The 18,021-nt window shown below is 37.3% G+C and overlaps 1 protein-coding gene across 1 annotated transcript; it reads left to right on the top strand.

Moving 5' to 3' along the window:
• The first annotated feature begins 10,380 nt into the window (after window positions 1–10,380).
• LOC146164475 (uncharacterized) lies at window positions 10,381–11,644 on the top strand. The gene is made up of 2 exons (XM_083380731.1): window positions 10,381–11,079; window positions 11,159–11,644. Exons 1-2 carry the CDS (start codon window positions 10,381–10,383, stop codon window positions 11,642–11,644), a joined length of 1,185 nt encoding a protein of 394 aa, XP_083236857.1.
• The last annotated feature ends 6,377 nt before the right edge of the window (window positions 11,645–18,021 follow it).

Here is an 18,021-nt window from a genome sequence, read left to right as displayed (position 1 = left end):
AAATAAATTCAAAATATAAAGCACATATGGTGATAATCTACAAGGCTTCCAAAAATTATTTACATTAAGTTAGAAGTGATGTAAACTATATTCTAATGGCAAATAAAATAAAATTGTTTTGCGTGTTTTACGTTGTGTTATACATACCAACTCAGGTCTTAATGAAAACTTTTTAACTGTGAGATTTACAAAGCCAAAAGCATTTCCCCGGTAACTATTATCTGACGCCCCTAGCGTACTGTAAATTAGTTGAGCAACTGCCCTGTCTTGTCTCGAGCTTGAACACAATTGGTCTGGTGAAGTGCATCAACAGTTTCGCGATGACGACCATTCAATAAGAATCCAGCTATGTTTACAGTCGTCTTGCGGCCAAGGCGAATGCTCACAGCGATCATTAAGTGCTCCAAAAGGCTTAAACGACGGTTATCGGTGACAATTGTAAAATACTAACTCAATATGTTGCGGAATGCCAGCGGATAGTTGCATATTGCATAGAACACAAGCTAACCGTAAAACTACGTGATTTATAACTATTCGTCCCTGAGATATCATAAAGCAGAGCTTCATTATTTTTTCCCGTGGTACACTTAAGAACTTTGCTTCAAAATTAGAAATGCACATTTCCAAGCGATTTAACATAGTATATGATGCCGAGCCTTCATTAGTATTTCAAAAAAGTCGAGATGAACAAAAAATTGAGTTTGACATGCACGAATACTGACGTAGCCTACATATCCTGCATCTCTTTTGTGCCAGTTGTATACGCTAACGTTAACTCGGTTTACACTTGGGTGTACACTATACCGGGGCGGTTAAAAAGCACTGTCATAACGTATTCGATTCTTGTCAACATAACATATACATAAATCAGAACATAAATCAAGCAGACCATATATACACAAAGTTTAAAATAAACTGCACATTAAACTCGAACATCAACTGCTGTTATCCGCCACTATTGAAAAGCCTATACTTGTGCGTTGCGTCGCATCACCGCACACTGTCACCACTCGCAAACAAACGAAGGGTAGAACCTGTAATTACGTTTGTATCACTACAGAACTGCGGGCAGTTATTTACCCCGTTTTGTACGATATCCGCTATTTACGCCTCACGCACCCTCCTTTTAAAGGTCATTTACATAACTGTCACAGACTTAATAGGTCCGCAAATAACCCAAAATTATTCCTGGCCACAACTTGTGGCGATATCCAAGGAGGCTAGCGTAGATGAACAGCATACAACAGGGATGTATGTATGTACATTTACATTTATATGCGTTCCAAAGGTAACTGAAAGCTTATCAGGGAGTTCAACTCTATGTTGAAAGTTTTGTTATGCTTAAAGTTTAAGGGATTTGATGCAACCACTGTATTTTTATTTTATTATAGCTACCCTGTGAAAAATCGTACTAATTTCAATACCAAACACAAACAACTTACTAAGTCGAATAATGTATTTTTTTTATCAAACTTTAGTAAACGTGATGACCAGCGCAACAACAAATTGTTACTTGGCCTGTACAAGATCCATGACGTCACGTCACACGTCATGGAAAACATATTACACAAAACCGCATTGTATATTTGCTGGGCTTACAAACATACTTAACAAATCTAGTTAAAAAAATCCAATGTTTATCCATCGAAAGGAATCAGTTACCAGCAAGTTTCGAGAATATAATGGTGCTATATTTAGGTTACTGCGGCATATTTTGTGCATTGTACAATCTGATAGCACAAATTGGGAGGAGTTGATTAATTCTCCTAACAATAACGAACAGTCGCGGTGCCCTCGCAATGCAAACGCAAAGAAAGCCCGAGTCAAACAAAAACCTTAAACATGACGTCAATTTAATCGAATTCAAAGCTGGGCGTAATTCGGGCTAGGATAACATTGCGACAATGCTTCCAGACGCCTACGGGTTTTTCGGCGTGTCGCGCATATGACACGTTAGTCATCGAAAGCAGCAAAATTTTGAATCGGTGCTACCTAGAGGCACTCTTTTTACGTAATGTTTGATTTTTTCGTTTTAGTAATGAGTCAATATCACATAAACGTGATACAAGGGTGAATTTGTCATTAGTACATGTGGACGTAAACCTGCCGGACAGCAGACAACGGCCTAAGCTAAGGGTTTGATGAGACCAGAGCAAAACAATGGCAAGGCACTTGGTCGATCTCTTGACATTTTTGTTGATCGCGAAAAGTGCAGTCAGTGGTCACGCCAGTATCACTTGTGGAATGCCGTGAAACCATAGAGTAAAAGGCATTTAAAGCTAAATATAGGGCTACAAAGCTCAAACAAAACACCCCACAGAAACAAATAAAAACCTCAAGAATTGCGAAGAGTTTCAGCCTAAAATGCTCTACGCTACAACCCAACCAACAAAATTTCGCTTATAAAATAAATGATTACATTTGATATATTTACGTTTTGCAATGACTTATACGCAAAAAACATATTTTTTAAAACGCAGGCTGTCACAGCCAGCATCAACACACGCATTTCTCGCGCAAACTTAAAATAATAGGTTTGGAATTTCTTGAAGGCAGATCACAAAAATACAAATATAATTTTTTAATTATGCTCGCTGTTAGGCATTTATAATACACTGGTTTCAGTAGGCGAAACCTTTAGAACTGAATAATAGTTTAATATAAATACATTACTTACTTAAAAAAGATCAATAAAGAAGACTGGTTTGATCTAGCGTGGTACGTCAAACTGTCCCCCTTTTTCCAATAAATAAAAGCGGGAGTAACTCTTAATGTTTACTTTCCGAACACATAACAATGGTTGGCAAAACTAATTAGGTAGCTGGAACTGACAGCGATTTCAACAAGCAGTATGCAGTTTACTGTCCAATTAAACGAATAACACGGCATACGCACCATAATAACAGTAATGTCAACTGAACGAACTCCTTTAAATATTAATTTTCACAAAACTCAGTGCAGCTTTGTTCCGCAATATACCGAAAACACGGGACCCTGTAACAACAATGACAAACGTCTATGTTTGACGTGAAATGCCAAGGTTTGGTTGGCACAATTTAGACGTTTTAAAAATGACACTCAAATTTTAACAACTTGCATCTGGACTACTGCTGAAGTTTCATAATTAAACAGCCACAAAAGTATGCGCTAATTTTTTGCAGAACTATACCGTAATCTGCGTGACAACCAAGAGCAGTACACAATGGCTGTAGCCTGCAAATAACAATAAAACTACTCCTCTCTCTGTTTCCCAAGCACCGACTCAGCTTTTTTTCTAGGGCTCTTTCATTTGTATGTTGACATTGCCGGATCGCATCCATGGTAAGAACACGGTATTCCAAGACTAGCGGGCATACAAAAAGCCACACCCAACTCTCTAAATATCAACCGGTCGAATTGCGAGGTATGGCGTTCGCAAAAACTAATGGAACTTCCTTCGAGTACTTCATCTGGTCACTAGTGTACTGGACTGAACTATTGCCGTACTTAAGTAGACCTCTATTTGTTTAAGTTGTCAAATTCAACTCGTTATCTTTTCGTAATACTTCAAAACGACTGCGCCATCGAATGTGATTAAATAACAGTGTGCTTAATAATGGTGATTTGTGATGGTTAGGCAAGGTTACATTATGCATTCTAGAATCGTTCCAAATATTTTATTAGCGATAGCTGCACATAATGTTAAGATAAATTATTTTTTATAACATCATAAACAAAACAAAAAAATATTATTTAACAAAGCTTTCGTAATTCGCATACCTGATAAAATCACACTGTTTAGTTTTGAAAGATAGAAATCGTTTTAACTAATCTGGTAGAAAGTTTGTCAATCTCAAAGAACTCGTTGAACGTCAAAAACCAAAAATTAACCGAATGACGGTGTAAGATTCTTATCATGCAATACGATGCCAAGTTGACACGACCTTTAAAGTACCGTGTTCGTAAATTTACAAACGACAATTTATTTGACGTGCACTCTCACAGTTCGCCAGTCCATCCAAGTTAAAACCCAGTACATAACAGTTGAGTTATAACGTGCTGGCTTTACTTGATTCGCCCAACTCACCGCACCAGCGGTACAACATAATAGAATTGTTCATATTTATATTAATTAAAACACACCAAGTCGTTTGTCCCTGCATTTGCAACACGTGGGAAGATTATTTGAGCCTTCTTCGCACGCGATACCCGCATCCATTCAATAGAAATTGGAAAATAAAAGTGTGACCACCGACACCATACCGCATAAAGCTAGGTCTAGCCAGACTTGGACAACTAGATAATTTTAGTTTCCAATTCATTGAATTCGAGCAAAATGCGGCTAATTCTAATCTAATTTATGAATTGCCTGTGTGCTCTAATTCTAGTTCTAATTTAATTCGGATTTTTCCAAAACTGCTACTTTGTCCAACGGCATTTTTAGTCACTCAGTTAAAACACAGATTTTTAACTAAAACTCTTTGGTTGGAACGAGTTGTATGTAATTTTTACAGTCTAAAAGTCATAAAAACGTATAAAAAATAACACACACATTTTTTTTAAATTGGTTGTATGCGATTCTAGTTAAAATTCTAGTTGAAATTTGTTTTTTTAGGAATTCGGTAATTCTAATTCTAATCTAATTTGAAAAAAGTCAAAACATTCTAATTCTGATCTAATTTAGAAAAACTAAAATGCTCTAATTTTAATTCTAATCTAATTTTAAATAAGCTAAAATAAATCTAGTTGTCCAACTCTGGGTCTAGCCGCACGGCGCACATACGACTTGCTTACCTACCTTTTCGGCAACCTAGTTAAATTGTCTTTTAAAATCGCAGCGCGATAGCGACATTCCCGACACTGGGCACTCGCGATGAAGTCTTAAGTTACGCTTCAACGACCGAATACATAGCGCCCAGGAATGGAGAACGACAGCGGAAAGTTTGCCAGTCGAGCGACGTTTGGTTTTGTAAGCGCACGCGCGCGTATGCGTGTTTGTGTGTGTGTGCATACGCGGGCGCCGGCTTGTTGATGTTCGAAATCAAGACGAGCCATTGTCTTATCTGCGTTGATACGCGAGTTTCACCAAACGAAGTATACTAATTAAAATAACACTTGAACGAGCACATGGAAATCCGGAGAGACCAAAACAAATCAAAACGACGTTTGTAAATACTTTAAAGAAAAAAATACATATAAAATTTTGGTTTTCAGCCGTAATGTAATTTTATAAAACAAATAATGCACCAATATTGAAGAAGTATTAAAGTTTATACTAACGCCGAAACCAAATCATTGTCGTAACAGTAGGGAGTAATTTTGCCTAATTGTTTTCCTTATAGATTAAGTTCTATATAGTTTCTAAATAGGAAAAAAGGCTGCTTTATGTTATTGTTATTATTATTATTATTATTATTATTATTATCATTATGGTATATTGTTAATTATTGCTTGTTCTAGTACTGGCAGCAATGCTGGTTTAAACATAAGGGCAAACAACACATAACTCAGACTGTTACTTGAAAAAACACAACATGGTTGACCTGAATTGAAAGCAGGTTCGAAAAAACACAATTTCATCCTAAGCTCAGGCCAGTCTGCATCCTGAGCCACCCAACCAGCAACTTCTGGAAACACATGAATTACTAAATTCCATAAATTAGTTGGATTGTGGTAGAACTCAAGTCAGGTAAGCATAAAAATTTGGTTACACACTTGAAATTTAGAGTGCAACTTGGAATGCAGACTGGCATACTGATATATAAAATAAAAATTCTAAATTTTAGCTATTTCTCTTTAAATTTATCCGTTAGAATGGAAATGCAGGCATTGCAACACTGTGCCAGTTAAAATGTATAAACAAAACTTTAATTGTAATTAACAAGCAAAACACTGCACAAAACATAGATGAAGTGTAAAATTAGAATAGCAAATGCAGGGTGAAACAAAAAAACAAATACAAGTGAATATAACCAACCAAAAAACTGTTAAAAAATCACTGTTTTAGAAACAGAAGCAGAAATGAAAATCCTGTCGACTACTTGTGTTGGTCTCTTTATACATTTATTTCAACACTAACAAAACATGTTGTCAAAAATAAAATTGCAATAAATAAATAAATAAAGTAGAATAAAAACAATAATGATACTTCACCCACCCAAACGCTAACTCTCACCCTAACCCAAATAATGTTAGCGAAAGAAACCCCTGGACGAAAATGTGGCAGAATTCCAGACCAGCGCCCTTCTTTGTTCCAAGCACAAGTTTGCCGCAGTTTCTGACATAACACCAACAAAAACACTAAAGGTATGTTTACATGCTAGGCTTGCCATCCTAATTCTAATTGTATATTATGAAAAATATATTTTTCATAGATGTACTGACTGCCGGTACTGCATTTTAAAGAGTTTTAACCCAAGTCTACTTGCTTCAAACTATGTTGTAATTGCAAGATAAAAAAATAACGATCTTAGCAGTTCTCCAACAACATAACTTCAATATAAAAAATTGAAATCGATTTTTTTGTAATACTTAAAACGCCCTAAATTACTTCTTTTACTTTCACCTTTTACAATATAAGCCGTTCATAAAAAATACTAGTCTATTTTTGTACATTGTGTCTGATGTACATGAGTACATTTATGACGAATAAAACTAATTTAACACAGCTTCCATAGAAACAAAGGGGAACGATAAGCGCCTTTATGGCCGCTCATGTACTCACTTCGATCGAGAATCACTTGCTTCTAATTGTGTCTTTTGCGCCTCCTGACGCATGTAACGTATTAGCGTCATGTCCAATGTCTGTCCAATGTCTTTCTATAGACCAACCTTTCTTTACCTGGGGTAAATTTCCTCGTTTAAGGGGTAAATTGGCTATCAATCAAATATACATTATGGTGACGGGATACTAAAATTGTGCCAGCTGTAGGTATTGGTAGCCTACTTTCCTAGTTCAGATTAACTGCTTTCGAGCCTAGCCTAGTAGGCTATTGAATTCATCAGCTACTTCGGCCGTCATGACATAAATTTAGGTACATGCCTGCGAGCAGACAGTGTGTTTTAGTTTAATTTTTGTGCAGTTTAGGACAAGAAAGTGTAGCGGGTTTTACGTATTTTATTAATTAGTAGCAACAACGGTAAGGTTTAGTACACCTTTTTTGTTTAGTACGGCCCGCAACAGGGGACGTGGCGTTATTTTGCACAATGTGCGCAAAAATATGCACGCCAAAATGTGCACACAACAATGTGCGCACATTTTAAACTGCCTTCAGAAATGTGCGCACCTTTTTGAAGGCAGTTTAAAATGTGCGCACATTGTTAAAAAATGTGCGCACTTTTTTGAAGGCTGTTTAAAATGTGCGCACATTGTTAAAAAATGTGCGCACATTTTTGAAGCCCTTTTAAAATGTGCGCACAATTTTTGCACATTTTGGCGCACATTGTGCAAAGAATGTTCGCATCTCCGTCTCGTGGCCGTGGCCCGCGACACCATTGTGCGTGGCCCGCGAAGCACGGTTGAATTATTGCAATGCGTTCCGTTGAGGGTTTATTCAAAGAAAGCTTTAAACCAAATCGAAGTGATTAATAAAACCTTTTTGCGCAAAACGATAACGGCTTTGTACTTTAGCGATTGTGTAGTATGGAACATCTGTCTTGAAATTTTAGTAAGATACGCACACGGTTTATGCGAACATTTTACGCTTATAAAATGCAGTCTTCTAAATTAAATTTTTTGTTAAATATGCAAATTTTTCGCGCTTTGCGCGCACCATTATTTCCAGGCTCATAACATTCGATTTCATTTGCGCACAACTTTGACAATATAAGCAAGTTTCTTGAGCTCATAAGTCTTTTAAAGTTACTTTGTGACGTCATTTTTTAACTTTTTGTGCCCCGGCCAAACGGAAATCGTTGATCCGCTCCTGGCACACATGTAGCCTACTTTATGTGGCCCGCAAAGAATATGCAATAAATATTATGGCCCGCGATGCAGTCAACCTTGGACCACCCTGTCCTAAAAGAAAAGAAAGTAGGTATCAGAAAAAATATTTGAATTGTGCATTTTCATATCTTATTGGGTATAGTCTTTAAATTCCTCAGTGTGTTTTGTGCATAGAAACATTTTTAAACAGTATTCTACCATGAAACCTGCTCCTTTAAAACAAAGCCTATATCGAATGTTCATCGAAGTGCGATGAGCAAAAACTGATGGTCCTTTTGTTTTGACAACGAAGTGTTTTAACAACAATTCGTTACCAAAAAGCAATGGCAGTCGTCGCTTTGATTATACCTAATGTAATTTGTTACTTTCGTTATTTAAAAGATAAGCACCATTTTTGTATATTGGAAGTAAATCTGATATTTATCTTTGTTAAAAGGGTAAAACATACAAAAAGAACCCCTGCTATAGAGTCCTGGTGTAATACCAATTCGTATAGGCAAACATGAAGCTAAAATGCAGTTTGATTGTACATATCGCGGTATATTTGGTTTAAATTGGCAAAATTTATTCAACAGAATACGCGGCGCATATATAACGTAAAAGGATTCGAATATTGGTTGAAATAACGGCATTTATAGTATGATTTAACACAGATTTGACTTTAAAGTTGTGAGTCAAACGATGCAAGTAACCATAGAATATCGCATTTGGGCTCAACAGATTTAAGTTAAACTGACAAAACTACATATACCCAAGTATTTTAGACTTAATTACGTACTATCCATTACAAATTAATATATTAAGATATTTACAAATAGTTTGTCGTATGTTAAGAGCGATTGTAAAAAAATTAGTAGGCCGCGAGCTAAAAAAGTTTGAGAACCACTGCTATAGACTCTCGTCCCGCCTATTTAAAGAGGAGAAAATCTGCAAACAAACAAAGTTAACAACAATAGCTTGATAATTATGAATCTCAAAGCCAAAAACGTCGAGTAAATCTTTAACTGATGATGATACTTTATAGGAGGTATCGAAACGTCTTCATCAAGATGTCGATTTACTCCACCTTTTTGACTTTAAGATTCACTTTACTCAGCTACATTACAAGCTACATTACATCTGTGCATATGGTCTTAACATTAATAGATTTCACAGCCCCTACACGAATATTCAAACACACTGGTCAAAATTGCACTGAAATTCAAGTTTTATTTTCTTGTGAAATACAGTAGGGCTATAACAATTTTTTGCACCATTCTAATTTTTCGAACAGCGTTCTTTTCTCCGATTCATTTTGTTTCTTATTGCATGTAATCCGGCCCTCAAATTTAAATTATACGACCGCCACCTCTTTTTACAAAGTGAGCAGGAAGCCTTTGTTACATTTTTTTTTTTTATATTTAATATAATTCGTGAAATCTTTTCGACTTCAAAGCACCGTGCATACCCTACGATAGGTATATCCGATACATCACATTTCATTCTTCTTTCGATACTTGATATTTTTGATAAAAAGTATCGCGACTTGATTACCTAATGACGTCATTAATGGGGTCAAACAGACAATATAGATAAAATCAAAACTTTAAAAGCTGTTTTTTAGGCTATTAGGCCAAAATTTGCTTAATGGTTACGACATTTAGTTACCTCCAGTTAACCTACTCTATTTTCATAAATTTACCTTTCAAGGTAAAGTCGCTCGGTTGGATCCCAAATCATGCTAAAATTTTTTTTTTAGTTGAAAGAGAGTGGCCCAAATAATAGATAAAAGATTCTTTTTTTTATTAGCAAACGTTTCGGCAATTTCTTTTGCCATCATCAGTGTAGTAAGTGAGGCTAAGATAAAGAGTTTCGCAAGAAACTCTTAAACAGTGAGCTGTCTTGTCGCAAGAAAGAACTACACTCGTCTACCAACACCCTTCAAAAGAATCAACAACTGCTGTTCAACGAAGTGGGCATGGTAACAGGATATTATATTCGGAAATTTCTACACAAAGGCAAGTTGGAAGCTCGGCAGACTGCTTATGATACAATCAACAACAAGCTACAACGTCTTGGCGTACATACCTGGAATGATGACCTCTTTGTTGTGCACAACTTATCGGATACCAACTTAACACCATCCGACTTAACACTGCTGAACAAGGGACTAGACTTCTCGTACTTTCCTTCCAGGATTAACATTACCAACATTCAGGTTGAGTTTGAATATATATACCACGAATTACGCCAAACCCTTTCACACCTTCATTGTATCCAGTTCAAACAAAAGTTAATGAACCTTTACAGTTGCTTTCTGACGACCTTCTTCAATCAACGCAGGAACCACAATTCCGCAATGACGCCAGATGAGGTCGCCTCCGCCCGCAAGCTTAGAACCAACAAGAACATTATTATTACCAAACCTGATCGGCAGCGGAGTGGTTATTTTGAATCGTTCCTCTTAACTCAATAAGATGGATACCTTACTTAACGACGAGACCAAGTTTCAACTCACCTCCTGCGATGACAACATCAAGAACTTAGAGAGATTACAAGGTTGCCTCCGTTATTTAAAAAACAAGAAGGCTCTTTCACCCGAGGATTACACGCTAATGCACCCAACATCCGCCAGAACACCAACGCTATTCGGCCTTCCAAAAATACACAAAGCAGGCGTTCCTCTCCGTCCTATTCTTGATTCGTCAGGAAGTTTCACTTACGACTGTGCTAAATGGCTCTCCAACTCGTTATCTTCGCTGCGCAGTCATGATAACTCTGTCAAGGACACATTAGAATTCCTCACCAGGATCAAAAATGATTCCTATGCTAATACATTCATGGCAACATTCGACGCACGTAGCCTGTTTACGAACGTGCCAGTCAGTTTTACGATTGAACTAATCCTATCGCAGATCTTTCGGGATGGGAATGACTCTGTTCATGGGATAGATCGCCGTGGGCTAAAGAAATTGCTTCATTTGACCGCTGAGACCACAACATTTCAGTTCGATGACCGAATATACAAGCAGGTAGACGGAGTTGCGATGGGCTCGCCACTAGCACCCTTGATGGCCGACGTCATTATGAACTACGTCTTACATAAGGCTTTAAAGGCCACTCCAGAGAAACACCGTCCATTGACCCTCTGTCGCTATGCAGACGATCTCCTTATGGTGTTTCCGAGTCGTAATTCTATGGAGACTTTCCATCAAGCCAATTAACAACATTCACCACAACATCCAATTTACGAAGGAAATAGAGGACAACCAACACATTACCTTCCTTGGCGTCCTAGTGGAACATTCTGGTGACAGACTGAGTACAATAACCTACAGGAAACCGACGTTTAGCGGACTTTACACCAAGTGGTCCAGCTTCGTACCACGCCACCAAAAAGTGCAACTTGTGCGTACACTTATATCACGCGCATACAAGATTGCCAGCTCGTATGCCAAGATGCACAACGAGTTCCGGAATATCACGAATATCCTACTGAAAAATGGCTACCCAATCAATTTAATTGATGCCAACATCAGGTCCTTCCTCCATCGTTTACACTGTGACACGACGGTGAAAGAACCCATGGACAATGCTTTGCGATATATTGCCATAAAACTTGTTTATCTAGACAATATCAACCACCGCATCAAGAAGGAATTGTCGCGGTTCGTTCTCCGAACCACGGAGGGAAAAGTACGTCTCCGGGTAATCGACCTACCGCAAAAGTTGTCAGGTTAAGTTCTGCAGCATAAAAGACCGACAAAAGCCGTTAAATCAATGCAGTGTCGTATATCGCCTGAATTGTTCATGCGGCCATTCTTATATCGGCCAGACACGACGTAACCTTCGAACCCGTATGCATGAACACCAGCGTTCGGCGTCCTCCGAAGTCTGCAAACATTTGCAGAACAATCCTAACCACCGAGTGGACTTCACTTCCCCAGAGATTTTGGGCTCGGCACGAAACCGCTACCGCCTCCTTCTGTTGGAGTCGCTGCTTATACAGCAGCACAAGCCCGCTTTCAATGTTGACACGGTCTCAGTCCCCCTGTATTTGTTTAATACTTAAATGGTATATTCGCACAATTCCATCGTCGAGTTAATATTTTATTTTTATTTTATTACTAATTCCCTCTTACGTGTATCTGTTGCTTCCCATTGACCTCATTGTTTTATCTTTGCCCTACTGTCGCCTTACGGGTGTACTTTTTCGTTGCAGTTCTTATCTCCGTTACTTTGCGACTTCCTTTTTCTGTTTATATAACGTTCTAAAACGTCCGAGCGTCTATATAGTGACTCGTTTTTATCTTAGCCTCACTTACTGCACTGATGATGGCAAAAGAAATTGCCGAAACGTTTGCTAATAAAAGAATGAATCTTTTATCTATTATTTGGGCCACTCTCTTTCTACTGAAGATAATCAACAGATCCGTGTTTAGTGTTCCTATTCATGACTGAAATTATAATAATAATTTGGTATCGGATCGGCACTGACCATGCTAGTATCGGACATGTGCTCTCTGAATGCATTATGTCACTCATTTCCGTGTATCTTTTAAGTATAAACATAACATAGAGCAGGTATTACCAACCTTTTTACGATCTCGTACCACTTGGTGGCTCTGTAGTGTCATGCGTAGCACTTCTTGGAGAAAACTAATTTGATCGAATCGTATTTTTACCTTTATTCAACGCTATTTGTAGCTTAAGCTATAAAACAGTAGATTATATCTATCAAAAGAAATGATTTGACATAATTAATGCCCCCTGTCCCACAGCGTTGTACGCTTTACAAAGCAACTGATCGCATTGTTTCAAAACAATCTAGGAATAATTGCGTAACAATAAGTCGGGGAATTTTTTTGGTAAACAAAACCAAATAAACAAAATATAAAGTTGTGAATCCAGGTTTTTGTAAAAATAACGGAAGCTATTCGCGTACCACCTAAATAACCTTTGCGTACCACATGTTGGGAACCCCTGACATAGAGAGTTTTGACTTTACAGTTTTATTAAAATTACACCATAAACTAGCAGATTAACAATGATTATATTTATTGCGTTTCTCACTGTTTATTTTTATTACATTTTTTATTGTTATCATAAATGACGATAATTTTTTGGCGTTTTTTTAAATGCAATTTGTCTAGTTAAAATTGCAAAATAATCTAAGGTCCGCGCCTGATTATTAGTTGTTATAACAAAATTGTCAAACAAAATTTATGACATCCCACCAAGAGTATTCTAAGTGTGGCTTTTGGCGACTATAGGAAGAGGTTGCCATCCCTTGTTTAAAAAACACGTGCATATTATAACATGTTTTCTGCACAATTTGCAGATGTGTGACGCCTTGCAAAAGTGTGCATCAAGAGATTCTTAAATATAACTTTTAAATTTTGTTTTTTATACGCTAACCTTTTCATATTACAAAGCTATATGCATGCAAGAGAATACGAGAATTAAACGCTAACCAATTGATTACTGATTACAATGTTGTAGTATAATGGACATGTGAAGTTATATTAATTTTGAGTAAAGCAAATGTGCCAAGATTTTTTTCTTTGCTAGTCAAATGCTGAAAAAGTGTAAAAATAATTGATGTGTAGATACTGACTGAACGTTTTGTTTTATTTATACTGGATATATTTGATGTTTGTTGTGCTCTACGAAAAGTAGTATAACCACGTTTCATTTTCCCAAAGCTTTTGCGCTACACGTAAATCGACCAGTTATGCGGTATTTTTACTCTGGTTTGCGTCAACATTTTATATTCTCATTTTGGACTTGGCTAATTGCCATGCTAATGACTTTGATAGATACCTAAATGATTTGTTATTCACTTTGCCTTAAGGTTTTTTTTGGCCGAAGTTGAACTCGGATCGGGATTATTTTTAACCGACTCGATCCGCAGCCCTGAGACAGGGGCCTGAAAAACTTTAAAGTATACTCTAGAACAGTGTTTCCCAACCTTTTTGACACTAGCGCCCCCTTGGGCTCAATATTATTTCATAACACCCCCCTCATCTTGCTTTACAGTTAAGTATTATAATAATGGTTGCCTAACATCATATTGTTTTTACTTTCGTTTCGATAAGCTGTCAGTCTTATTTTGGGTTGTTCATACATTCACTATAGGAAGTTATAAATACATTAATTCACCAGGTTATGTCATTACCAGGAAACAATTTCTGCACCAAGACTTTATATCAGGGGTCGGCAACCTTTTCTTGCCACGGGCACTAATCAAAGTCAGAAAGGTCTCTTTGGGCCGCACAAAATGTTAACTAAGAATTGTGTTATTGGAATGTTAGAACAAATGTTAATCAGGTGGGTATCGGATTTTTTTCATCCATACTACTAATGAAAAGTGTAATAAAGCTAGTTTGAGTAAACGCGATAACCTTAGTGTCTATAGATAGTGTAATTCAGTGTTTGTTAAGCTCTTTAAGTCTTGGTGCACCTGGCAAGCGAAGCGAGCGCGATTTTTGGGGGGTATACCAACATTTCTTACAAATTTCGTGCTTGGATTCATTACATTGCCCAAAAAAAAAAAAAAATGTTAAAAAATATATGTCTAATATTTTTGAATACGTTTTCCGTTTGTCCTCAACGGTAAAAAAACACTAATCTATTCCAAAGAGAGCTTGAAAACGTAAACAAACTGGACGTAGAAAGATTATTCGCGCGAAGCGCGGAAAATTTTTTCCCGTACTAAGTTAAAATAGTCAAAAAGTATTTAAAATGGTTTTCAAAGAGGTGGCGGGCCGTAAGTTGGCGACTCCTGCTTTAAATATACCAACATTTTGCCACCTATAAAATTGTGAAACGCAACAACAACTAGCAGCTTTACATAAGAAAGTCAATTATTACGTAACAATGGTCCGAAAACTATTACAAGTTCGCAGTACGGAAGTTGCCATTTAAGGTTAAAAGTTACCTACAGTCCTGTTTGATGCTATTTTTATGTGAACTTTTTTTAAAATTTAGCCTGTAAGTTATTTTATGTAACGCCCCTTATGTGCATTCAGCGCCCCCCAAATTAGAAACAGATCCAAAACGCCCCCTTGTAACTCGCCAACGCCCACAAGGGGGCGGTACCGCCCACGTTGGGAACCTCTGCTCTAGAACATTGGTTTTCAAACTGTAGGTCGCGACGCCGAGGTCGCCTAAAATTATGTGGGGTCGCCATCACTCTTCATATTCCTACTGTTTTAATGCGATTGATGTAGTTTGTTTTCTTTACGTTGACCACACTAATAAACGTGAGTGAGTATATAGGTGAGACAAGCTTTCGTTTATTCGACATAAATTCAAATTATATTTTAAATAAAACTTCCTACAGGAAATCATTTTGGTGCTCATGTGTCCACAGTTCAATGGAATTGTGTATAATTTACCCATATTCGATCGTGTTACTTTGTTCGAGCATTATTTGAAGTATTTTTATTTGTATCTTATACAAAATGAGGTCTTAATTTAAATTCTGATTTCATTTTGTTTAAATTGGGATCGCTTGTTAAAAAGGTTGAAGACCACTGCTCAAGAACAGTTGTGTAATGTAGAAATGACAGGTTTGCGCAAAGCGTAAAAAATTGTGGCAGTTTTGTTGCTAAAATTGAAAAAAAAATAGTTTGTGAAGAGGGTAGCATGGTTCACAATTTAGATCTCCATCAACCATATCATATTTTTCTGACTAAACACAGCCCCAATCGGCCGTACTATAAGTAGCATATATTGTCCCCAAAAAACGAGAAAATACATTAAAACATAAGTAGCCCCAAAGTTCGCAAACCGCAAAATTATCAACCTTTTTCTTCAGTTAGGCCCTATACTTATCTAAACATGTGCAGTTGAAAATTGCTTGCAACGAATTTTAACAACAATCCTTTCTTTTTACTTGACGATAACAAAGTTGTCTAAATTTATGTTTTATTACTGTTTAACTGACTTTTAGAGCATTTATGAAGCGCAAATCCTTTCAAGTTGCTACCGTCGCTTAATGTTGGATTCATACGGTCTGTTACTTTCACCACGTTTATAACGTTTCATGAAAACAAACGAAAAAATCACAAGTATGGGTAAAATAAACAATCCATATTTCCAGTATATTACAATGTTTTCCTGTTTGATGGATTTCTTTGAATCCAGGGAATACCACAAATGTCGAATGTGTGTGTCCACTCCGCGGTAAATGCTGACGGAAGAAAAGTTATCATTAGCATATTTTTGTTTTTCATAACATTACGTCAACGGTTTAGCGCAAAACTATATATTACCGTATGTTATTTTCATTTATAGGCTTTGGTATGAGTCTTATGCAGCAGCAAGTTATACTTTAAAAAATCGGAATAAACAGATAAAAGTCTAGTGGACATAGAAACTTCTGTTTTTTGTGCTCCGTGTAAGTGTGTTTTGTTCGCCGTGTATAAGTATTAGAAGCTACTGCACTTAAACCGAGTAATGTACAGAGGCACTTGGAAACAAATCAAAAACCAATACCTTTCTTGTAGGCCTACTGATTTTTGCTTTCAAAATACCTCTATTGTTCTTTTGATTGTCCTTCATTTTATAATGGACCGTGAATCATTTAAAAAACTGTCAGGGGACCGCCATAGATTCAGAATCACTGGCCTAGTTGTAATTTCTAGTCTTAACTAGCCTTTCTTAGTTTAAAAGAAAATACCATGATCTAAAGGTCATGTATACATAGCAAGGTTTCAGTTCTAGAAATTGTTTTTGAAATTAGAAGAGTATAGTACACCGAAAGCCAATGCAGACTCAGCGAATCTGTCGATCAATAATAGAAGCAGGGCAGGATAGAAAAAACAACTAGCCTGCAGTGAGGTTCGAACTCACGACCTCCTTACCGGGACCGTCGCTCTATAAACTGAGCTGCACCGGCTCAGAGAAGAGCGCCTTACGCCAAGGCTTGCCACATTATGTTAGCAAAAGCAACTTAACATATAGAACAGTATATATATATTTTTCTAAATGATTATTTTTTACTTAAATACTTTCTATTAAGTTTTATGAACTTACTTTTGCGGTCGAAGCGTTACTAAAAAAGTCAAATTTGATGGCATGTTTGGTTGTTTCTTGCTTTATGTCTGTAATGCCATATGGCATACAGCGGGGCTGCAGAGTCGGTTAAAAGTAACCCCAGTCCGCCTCCGGACAAAAAAACAACCCCAGTTGGAATCCGGAAAACTGTGCGATTTCGTGGAGTCACGAATTAAAATAGGGTAAAGACTGAAATTCACTTGTAGGGAGTGTCTTATCATGTCATTTACCGAACGGAAAACGGCGATGGAAAGCATTCTACCATATGCTGTTCCACCTTTACGTGTTACTATTTGCGGCCCTTTTAGTTTCGAAAATTGGTTCTGACTCGGGACTCGGGTTGTCGCGTCGGACTCAGGACTCGGGTAGTCTTATTCCGAATCCTCAGTCCTAGTATAAAGTTCTCAGCCCTGGTATAAACTAAGTTGTTATTAAATATGAAAGAAATGCACATTTTATGTTATTTTAACATTTATCGTTTATTTAATAATTGTTATCTTTGTTAATAAACTTTTGTTTGCAGAGAGACTGAAACGGCAGATACAATTTTAATGCCAGGATCAACGTTTATATCCGCAAGTTTCTTATCTTTCATGTCGGGAATTTTAGCCGATTACAGTCTCAAAGACAGGATGTCCGGCTTGCGAATTTGACGCCATATAATATGCAGTGTTGGTATTCCCAATTTTTTTGTCAGCTGGTCCTGTTGTGTTTCTAACCTTTGTTTGCCTTGCAAGAATAGTAACAGAGTCCAAGCAAGCAAATGGTTTAATTCGAATGGGGTAACACACTCCATGACACCTTCCCTTTGAAAGAAACGCCTCGTTAGCAGCAATATAGCTGCCGAGGCTTACGTTGGCGTTTCGAGCGTCGTGGATTGTGAGATCCGTACTTTTCTTGATTGGCCGTGGCCAAATTTGGATTTGGCAGCACCAAGGATGGCCGCGAAGAATTCTTCGATGGTCGAGGAGCCGGGATTTCATTTTCTTTTGGATCGGCGTCCTCGTCGCTGGTGTAGCGGAATTGAAGTTGGTCGATATGGCACCTCCATATCG

Source organism: Ascidiella aspersa, chromosome 2, assembly GCF_963924565.1.
Source record: "Ascidiella aspersa chromosome 2, kaAscAspe10.2, whole genome shotgun sequence".
NCBI classification, from domain to species: domain Eukaryota; kingdom Metazoa; phylum Chordata; class Ascidiacea; order Phlebobranchia; family Ascidiidae; genus Ascidiella; species Ascidiella aspersa.
The sequence above is the reverse complement of the archived record's forward strand: the minus strand, read 5'-3'. Positions and strand labels throughout refer to the sequence as shown.